We start from the raw sequence: 10,004 nt of genomic DNA on the forward strand, positions 1-10,004 counted from the left end.
TTCCTAATATTCTGTTTTATATTTATCCTCCCCTGTACCTTCTACTGATTATTTCAGTGTTCTTTATAAATTATGCCTTTTTCCTTCATGGTTCCTAAGGAATCCTCTGTTGTCCTCATCCTTTTATAATTGAACTAGTGGCCTGGTGCATGAAATTCATGCACGGAGGCGGGGGTTCCCTCAGCCCAGCCTGCACCCTCTCCAATCAGGGACCCCTTGAGGGATGTCCGACTGCCAGTTTAGGCCCGATCCCTCTTGCAATCTGGGACCGCTGGCTCCTAACCACTCACCTGCCTGCCTGCCTGATCGCCCCTAACTGCCCTCCCCTGCTGGCCTGATCTTGCTCCCAACTGCCTCTGCCTGCCTGATCACTCCTAACTGCCCTCCTCTGCTGGCCAATTTGGTTCTGATTGGTTGGTTTCTATGCCAGTCAGCTTTTGATGCTAGGCAGCCATTGGCTCCTCATACTTCACCCAGAATTGGTTCTGGTTGGTCAGTTTCTATGGCAGTCAGCATCAAAAGCTCCACCTCCTAGGCAGCCATTGGCTCCTCCCACTTCACCCAGATTTGGTTCTGATTGGTTGGTTTCTATGCCAGTCAGTGTCTCTGGGCCTATCAATGGGGCCTAATCAGAAAGGTGGGGCTGATCAGCAGCCCCAGTGGGGGCCTGGAGAGAAATGGAGGCACGGCTGCTGGCCTGGCCCGGAGAGAAAGAGAGAGGCAAGTGCTGATCAACAGCTGCCACACAGGCTATGGATCAGACCCTGCTTCTCTCTTCATCCCTCTCTCCGGGCTTGATTCGCAGCCCCTCAGCAGTCAGTGCTGGGTCACCACGCCTGTAGCCGCAGCAGTCAGTGCTGGGTCACCATGGCAACCCAGCGCTGACTGTAGGACTTCCCATTGGTCAAGCCTGTGGTCATGATGGACCCAAGGTTTTTATATATTACGATAGCACAGTGGAGAGAGATGATGAGCTCTCCCTGCTGAGAACGCTGCAGAACTTTGTGTGGAGATCACAGATGGAGCATGAGGGTATCTTAAGCATCACCATAGTCCAGCACTTGCATGTTATGGGGAGAAGCCTGAGGCCTGGGGAGGACATTGTGCTTGCCTAGAGTCTGTGGATAGAAAGCACTGCTGTTCCTCTTCCATGTTAGGGAGCCTCAGGCATCTTGATTCTTCTTCCTGAACTTCCTCTGTCGACCCCCTCCCCAGTGAGAGTGTTTCCATAATTCTCCTATGAGAGTAACAAAGTCTTCACCCACTAACGTTGCTGAATAAACATGTGCTTATTTTTCTCTTTGTCATTCTGACTGAAGACAAGAGCAAGTCCCATGGGATGTACACCCTGTTCTTATAAAATTAAGGTTATCACAACTGTATTTATTCTTTTTGTACGTTCTTCCATTCTTCAAAGATGTGTGTGTACAGTATGTACATACATAGATACAACCCTTATTCTGTACAACTACTTAAGGATAGGGTATTATGGAAGGTAGAGAGACATAAATGCAATTAGACATATTTTCACCTGGCTGGTATGGCTCAGTGGTTGAATGTTGACCTATGAACCAGAAGGTCATTGCTTGATTCCCCATCAGGGCACATGCCCAGGTTTCAGGCTCAGTGCCCAGTAGCGGGTGTACAGGAGGCAGCTGATCAATGACTCTCATCATTGATGTTTCTGTCTCTCTCTCCCTCTCCCTTCCTCTCTGAAATCAATAAAAATATATTTAAAAAACTAGACATATTTTCTAATGTAGGAGACACATATAAAGATACTAGAGGCCTGGTGCATGAGTTTGTGCACGGGTGGAGTCCCCTTGGCATGGCCTGCAGGGATTGGGCCGAAACTGGCAATCTAATGCTGCCTGCACTCCTGCATGCTGCTCCTGCTCATCCCTGCCCCGCTGTACCTGCTGTGGGCTTGTGCCCAGTCAGTCCTCATCAGGAGAGGTTCACGCCCGGCGAAGCAGCACTCGTCAGCCATGAGCCCTGCACCTGGCACCCATCGCAAGGGGCGGGGGATGGGATGTGATCAGCCCTCTGGGCAGGCGGTGGGTCGCCCTTGCCGGCCTGGGATCTGGCTCTGTCCTGCTGATGTTCGCCCTGGTTGTTGGGAGCCACCTTGTCGCCACTTTTATATTGTTTCTTCCTTGTGGAGCATCTAGGGAGGGGAAGTGGCTGTGGTGCCCCAGGCCGACTTCTAGGAAGCCAGCAGTGCTGTCGGGATTGTGCCAGTTGTGCCAGTCTGTTAGTGCCTGGCTTGTTCTGCAGAGATTGGACCTGTAGGACTACTGAGGGAGTGAGTGGCTGCTGCTGGGCTGGTGGGCCACTGGGACGGGTCGGTCAGCTGAGCACTGCTTCTGCTGTGGGAGCACACTGACCACCAGGGGGCAGCTTCTGCATTGAGCATCTGCCCCCTGTTGGTCAGTGCGCATCATAGTGACCAGTCCACTGGTTGTTTGGTTGCTTAGGCTTTTATATCTGTACTAGAGGCCCAGTGCACAAAATTCGTGCACGGAGGGGGTGTGTGTCCCTCAGCCCAGCCTGCACCCTCTCCAATATGGGACCCCTTGATTGCCGAGCAGGCCTAGGGACCCCACCCATGCACAATTTTTGTGTACCAGGCCTCTAGTATATAGATAATTGTAACACTGCGTGTGTCATGCTATAAATATGTTTATAGTGCTATAAAATTAAAAATATAGAAGTGTTATTTTTCCCTGAAGAGTTTAGGAAGATCTTTTGGTGGAAAGAGATTTCTGAGCAGAAAAGGATTTTAAAAGGTGAACAGATGTTAAAAGGGGATATTATTAACAGAGGGAATGTCTTGGTTTGACATTTTAAATGTGTGAAGCTGGCATACAGATTCATGGAGATTTGGCCAGAAAGGAGGTTGTCAAGTTCAGGTCCAGATTGTGAAAGACATGATATAACAAGAAAGGGGTTTGGATGTTATCTTTGAGACTTTGGGTATCAACTGGCCTATATAAAGCAAGAGAAGATACCCAGATGTGCATTTTAGGAATAGCCTTAGCAATCAAGGTGAGGAATTGGCAGTGAGATCATAGATGGGAACCTCTAATAATAGTCCATTGAGAAGTGAAAAGGGCCTGAAATGAGACCCCACAGACGGGGATGGAGAAAGGATGGGCAGGGTGGAATCCTTTGAGAGACTGAAGACAAAAATCAACAAAACATGTGGCTTGATTAGACTCAGAGAAAACTCACAGTTAGCTCAGATTTCTGCCACAGGCCATTGAACGAACAATCACTGTATTAACACAGAAGAAATAACTGAGAGGCGTGCTTGAGAAGGTTGTGAGGAAGTTAGTGGATGGGGACTGAAATAAGGATAATGGAAACAGGTAATCTTTCTTGAGCACTCTAAGTGTCATTCTCCTTGAGAATTGAAGCTTAACAAACAACATAGAGACATATTGACTTGAAAGAATCCAAGTTAAAAACAAGAGCACTGAGAGTCAGCATTTCTGGGAACCTGGATGGAAGCGTCTAGGGAGAAGCAGGCACAATCTGATCAGCTAATCTCACTTGTAGCTGTGCCATGTTGTGTGTTCATGGCCATGTCTGTTGCTAATGGTGAGTCATTCTTGCAAATAAATATTAATAGGTTTATACATATAGTATACTAGTAGCTCTGCGCACAAATCTGTGCGCCAGTAGCTTGCTGCCGCTTGCCTCAGCTGGCCACTCGCCCACCACCACTGGTAGCTCTCCACTGTTTGTAGCTCGCTGCTGCGCTCTCCTGTAGCTCTCTGCCTGCTGGCCTGCCCTCCTGTAGCTCTCCACCACTTGTAGATTGGTTGTGACGTATATTCCTCTCTTATTATATAGGATTTTATAGAAATGCACCGGGTGGTATTCTAAGGAATAACAAGTTTTGGAAGTAGAATAAGTCATTAGCTTGGTAATCCTGATGCATGATTCTATGTAATCTATAACAGTGGTTGGCAAACCGCGGCTTGCAAGCCACATGCGGCTCTTTGGACCCTTGAGTGTTCTAATGCCACTTCTTCAAAATAGACTCGCCCAGGCCGAAAACTGACTTCTGCGCATGGGCCACGAAGTTTTAATCGCACTGTACGTGCATATTTTGTGGAAGAGCCACACTCAAAGGGCCAAAGAGCCGCATGTGGCTCACGAGCCACGGTTTGTCGACCACTGATCTATAATAATAAAAGGGTAATATGCTAATTAGACCAGACGTCTTCTGGATGTCATTCCGGATGTCCTTCCTGATGAAGCCAGGGCCGGAGGGAAGCCAGTCCAGATTCCGGGTGCCTGCAGGCTGCCTGAGGGAAGCCAGCCCGGGTCCTGGGTGCCTGCTGGTGGCCAGAGGAGGGAAGCCTGGGTCCTGGGTGCTGGAGAGAAACTGGTGCCGGCAGCCGGGAGAAGGAAGGCCTACTCTTGCACGAATTTTTGTGCATCAGACCTCTAGTGTTGTTAATAAAGGGGATCCAAATATCACATTCAGATATTGCCCACTAATTTTCATTGCTATTTTCCAGTGTTTGAATATTTGCTGTAGACTTCAGTTCTTTGTAAATACTTCAAAAGCAGAAATGCAAAGAGAAGGAGATGGGAATGTTGCTGTAGAATACACTGAGATGAAAACAGAAATGGATTTAAAATCCAAATCAGTAAAAGCAATATCTATTTCAATGGTAAAAGCAAAATCAGGCCAAAGAGACAAAACATTTTCAATGTTAAATAAAAGAAATGAGCCAATATGAAGTGGATGTACCCTAACATCTGCCTTGAAGGTGCTTTGGACCTTCTCTTAATGGGTATAGGTTCTCTTCCTGTCCATTCTCTATCTATATCTTAATTCAGCATTACCACAAAAATGAAATAAAATTTTCTACCTCTGGAAAATTTGGCATGAAACAAAGATCAAGTCTGTTGAATAGTGTTTAATGCCGTATTGTTTTAAAATTCACTTAATGCTGTATTGTTTTAAAATTTTCTTTTAGAATGACAGAGCTTAAATATTAAGTGTTTGTGATACTACCTTTGAGTATTTATATAGACTTTAATTTGGCATTTAGTTTTACTGTTTTTTATTTTCGAATGTTTATATCAGTTTGAGATCATGTTTTACATACTATTGAAATGTATTATTTTGCCATAGTATATTCATAAGCCATCCATTTATTATTTTGTACAGAATACCTCTGAACTTTTATGGAAGAAATGACTGTTTATTATCCTGATTATTAATTATTATTTAAAAATACATAAGCCATATAAAAATATACAGTGATTTATGATTTGTGAATGCCTATCTCTCAATCTCAACCTCAAATCCTGAGCTATTAGTCTGTATTGAGAATTTGGAGACAGTCAACATTTCCTTACGATTTTTTTTTTTTTATGATTCAGAAAAATTTAAATTTCCCAAGCAATGCCAGGAAGGATTTTCCCTTGGGAAGCATGATCAGGCACCATACTAAGCTTGTTCCATACATTATCTCCTTTAGTCCTTATAGAGATATGATGTAGAGGCACTTTGGTAGCTCCATGTCACACATGAGGAAACAAAAACATAGATGAAGATGAGGTAGCACATTCGGGGCCACATGTGTTAGGGCAGATTGCAGCTCAGGCGCTCTGAGTCTAGAACACATCCGGAAGTGGTCTGGAACGAAGCAGAGGATGGAAGTGGAAATGTACACATTTACTTCTGTCTAATTCTGAAGGGCACTTAGTCCAGCTGCATAGCTTACGTGGGATACAGTGTTGCAGCCAGCTACAACAGAGTGGGGGTGTGATGTCATTTGTGCTTTCAAATTATGGTTCCACATTGTTGAACTTTCCCTATTCTTTAAAAGAAAGCAGATAAAAAGAACATTTATTTTTCTAACTCCATTTCAATAAATTGCTTCCATGCCAGAGCAGGCCAAGAGAAGTGAAGGACTGAGGAATCAGCTCACCCCCTTTCTGACAGGCCATGTGCTTGTGCCTGAATCAGCCTGGTGCTTGCTGGTGAGGTGCTCCCGCTCCGCTCTGCGTTGCCTGCACAGACAGCCCTGTGCTTCTACAGATCTTTAACGTGATGTCCTGACTTGGGTCTTTAAAATTCATGGAAAAAAAATATCTCTGCACAAAAAGAAAGCTATTGATACTTCCTCCGTGTTTATTTTCATAGTCTTACCTTCTGCTGATTTCTTTGGTTTTCTTATTTTGTCCTCTAAGTCCTAACTTGATTGCTATTTTTCTGGCAGACCAGGTCCAAGGAACAGTCACCATCCGGAACATCAGCGCGCTGTCTTCAGGTTTGTACCAGTGCGTGGCTTCTAATGCCATAGGAACCAGCACCTGTCTTTTGGATCTCCAGGTGATCTCCCGTAAGTATGTAACATTCTGATGTCCACTTTGGGTCCGAGACTGGGGAATGAAGAGTGATGCTGAATTGTTTTTAAGATTGTTTAAGGGTTAAATAGAAATTCATTTGTTTTAATCATTATTAAAAAAAATATTTTATAATTGTATTAGTATACTTTTCAGCTTAAGCAATATGACATTTTCATTATGACAAAATGTCTTTCTCCCCAGAATCAATAGAATCAAATCAATTCTGATGGTGTAATGCTATAGACATTATACAGTTTGTGATGATCTATGGCCATGGTCAAGACAAGACCTTCTTGTATTTTCTCCAAATTCCTTATATCGGCTTCATTGTTGAATGCCCTGATCATAAATGAATATCAATTTTTTCTCTTCATTTGAGAATTCTGGGTTATTGGAATTCTAGTTGCAAAAGGGCGTGATCTGTTTGGGATGAGCTGATAAGTTAGCCCACAGATTGCTAGGTTCCTGTGGGGCAGATCAGGCAGGTGAGACAGGTACCATCTTTTTCCTGCTCTGCTGTAGGCGTGGCTCTTCTGAAGCTGAGTCATGTAACTGTTCATTCCCTAAATAACTGTGAGCCTGCTGTGCCTCAGTCCTAGCCCCTGAAATACAGAAAGTTAAGTGAGGTTTAACTTTATATGGATGCAATACTTTAGGCAGTTTTGTATATTTTAAGAAAATTCTTTAGTAAACTTAGTTTATAAAGTTGCATGGGTACATGCTATTTCTCTCTTTTATTTTGTTGTTTAAATATATTTTGCAGCCCAGCCCAGGAGCATTGGACTAATAGCTGGAGCCGTTGGCACTGGTGCAGTTATTGTCATTTTTTGCATTGCACTAATTTTAGGGGCATTCTTTTACTGGAGACGCAAAAATAAAGAGGAGGAGGAAGAAGACATTCCTAATGAAATAAGGTTTGTGTGTCAGATAATTTGTCCCACTTAGCCAATGTCTATATTTCTGTTCATTTGGGAAACTAAGATTTCTTTGCTTATCTTATGACTGTGAGGCCAACATAGTTAAAATGGCTAAAGGATATTTTCTTGTATGTGCTGTCACTTTCCCTCATGGTACTAGTCAGCTTTTTTTGCTGGATCATGAAAGGGGTGGACTAGGAGGACACAAGAGAAGAATGTCCCCTTTCCCTCCCAGATCTCCAGGGTTACTGGGGTTAGGTGGCTGCCACAGTAGAAAAGTTAGATTAGAACATGTGTTTAACATTGACACATATTATAGATGAGAACATAAAGCACAAAGGAATATGATCAGAGCATACCCATACCCAGATAGGCCAAAGCAGTATGGCTTGCTGTGAAAGACAGTTCAGTCAAGAATATAAACATCTTAAGAAAACAATGTCAAAATGACCTTTAAAGAAAAGTGACTCTTTTTTTGTTGTTAATCCTTACCAGAGGGTATATTTCCCATTAATTTTGTAGAGAGAGTGGAAGAGAGAGGGAGAAAGAGAAAAAGAGAGGGAGAGAAACATCAATGTGAGAGAGACACATCGCTTGGTTGCCTCCTGCACGTGTCCCAGTCAGAGCCAGGGAACAAGCCCCAACCCAGGCACATGCCCTTGACCAGGAATGAAACCAGGGACCCTTTGGTCCACAGGCCAATGCTCTAACCACTTAGTAACACTGGCCAGGAAAAGAAAAATGATTTTTGGCATATGGTGGAAATGTGAGGGTTCAGGCTCTGAATCAGATTGTATCATATTATATCCTTATTGAAAAAGCTTTGATGACTTATGCCTACAGTCTAGTTAGCATGACACATGCAGTCCTTCAGGATCTGACCCCCTCACCTGCTTCCCATAACTGGTTTTACCTCCCATAACTTCCCATATCACTTGTGTTTCAATTTACTCTACATCTTCTCATGCCTCAGGGCCTTTGCTCAGGCCTCCGCCCTCTTCCTGGGCAATACTCCTTCTTTTTTCTCCATCTCTTCAGTAAATCCCTTTATCTAATTCAAGACCAGTCCAGGCATCACCTCCTCACATTAGTAACTTTTGCCCTTTACCCAAGCCTGCAGACTTGCAGATATTCTTATATTAATTGTCATCCCCATTTGATCATAGGTTTATTGTCTATCTGAGCTTTGTCTTTTTTTACATGAAACATCTAGTGGAATGATACTCAATAAATGTTAAATGAATTAACCTCTTAAATTAATGACCTCTTAGCATCTTCTAGTTCTTAAGGGTTTATGTATGCAGGGACAGATTTCATCCCAGCATAAGATTACTGAGGAAAACTTGTTTTTGGCCATCCATAATGACCTCTCAAACCCCAAAGTGCAATAAGATCAGGCCTATTCTAACCATTTCTTGAAATTCTTCACATCCATAGCTTGATTTCTTAGCTATTTTACAGCAGCTAGCTCAGCAGAATTCTTCATGGACTATTTTCCTACTTAGAGCAAATGCACATGCGCGCGCATACACACACACACACACACACACACGTGTTTTTTTAAGTTATATTGCAAACATAAGTCTTTGAGAGATTTGAAATGTCCTTTTGTAATCTTGGAACCTGAGAAGATGGGAAAATCCCTAGGGCATTGTCTCAGAGGGAATGACTGTTAAAGCCAAGGCCATCAGAGCTGCTTTTGGCCTTTCCTGAGGATTTGTATGTCACAGACATGTTATCCCTAAGGTGGAAGAAAGAGGCCTGGTAGGTAAACCTGAATGAAATCCTAATGACAACTTTATTCTGTTCCTTTTCAGAGAGGATGATCTTCCACCTAAATGTTCTTCTGCCAAAGCATTTCACACCGAGATATCCTCCTCTGAGAACAACACATTGACCTCCTCTAATACCTACAACAGCAGATACTGGAGCAACAATCCAAAAGCTCACAGAAACACAGAGTCATTCAACCACTTCGGTGACTTGCGCCAATCTTTCTCCCTGCACTCAGGCAATGCCAACATACCATCCATCTGTGCTAACGGGACCCACCTGCTCCCAGCTCCACATAGGACTCTGGTAGTGACAGCCAACAGAGGCTCATCACCGCAGGTCATGCCCAGGAGCAATGGCTCGGTCAGCAGGAAGCCTAGGCTGCAGCACACACACGCCCACACTGTCAGCCAAGCAACGCTGGAGCGGATTGGCGCCGTCCCTGTTATGGTGCCAGCTCAGAGTCGGGCCGGGTCCCTCGTATAGGACATGAGCAGATAGTGTTCAGAAAAAAGCCAGTGAGATGCCCCATACACGGGGTGGGGGTGGTGGATGAGTGTGGGGAAAGAAACACTTTCCTTATCATGATACTAGTAAAAAGCACAGAGAAGAAAATTAATGCTGTTACCTGGCCACTGAGATTTGTGAAATGAGCCAGAATGTCTGTCCTGAAGACTTGTTCCTCCACCTCCGATGTCCCAAGATCCTAGTCAGTAAGCTGAATCTCAAAAGATGTGCCAAGCCAAGGAAAAGATGTGAGCAGAATAGCACGTGAAATCTAAACTGCAGTCCAGACGGGTTTGTTCTCTAGCTCATGCCTAACTTAATAATCTTTCAAGAGACTCAAGTGCCAGATAAGGACATTATTTTAAAAGATAGGCGTCTTTGGAAAAGTAATGAACATCCTCTCCCCATTCCCTCTATACATAAAGGGCA

At 44.0% G+C, this 10,004-nt stretch overlaps 1 protein-coding gene across 4 annotated transcripts in view; it reads left to right on the forward strand.

The window, feature by feature from the left end:
* Positions 1–9,554, forward strand: part of IGSF11 (immunoglobulin superfamily member 11) — a gene marked incomplete at its 3' end in the record, with an annotated part of 128,411 nt that extends 118,857 nt beyond the window's left edge. Inside the window, exons 5-7 of one of the 4 annotated variants that reach the window (XM_079767332.1) lie at positions 6,249–6,371; positions 7,142–7,292; positions 9,113–9,554. In XM_079767332.1, the coding sequence (XP_079623458.1) occupies positions 6,249–6,371; positions 7,142–7,292; positions 9,113–9,554 (716 nt within the window). The remainder of the gene's footprint in view (positions 1–6,248; positions 6,372–7,141; positions 7,293–9,112) is intronic. The other 3 variants (XM_079767334.1, XM_079767333.1, XM_079767335.1) reach the window with 3 other exon arrangements.
* Between the last annotated feature and the right edge of the window lie 450 nt (positions 9,555–10,004).

The sequence above is a fragment of the Cnephaeus nilssonii genome (genome assembly GCF_951640355.1).
Source record: "Cnephaeus nilssonii genome assembly, chromosome: 3".
NCBI classification, from domain to species: domain Eukaryota; kingdom Metazoa; phylum Chordata; class Mammalia; order Chiroptera; family Vespertilionidae; genus Cnephaeus; species Cnephaeus nilssonii.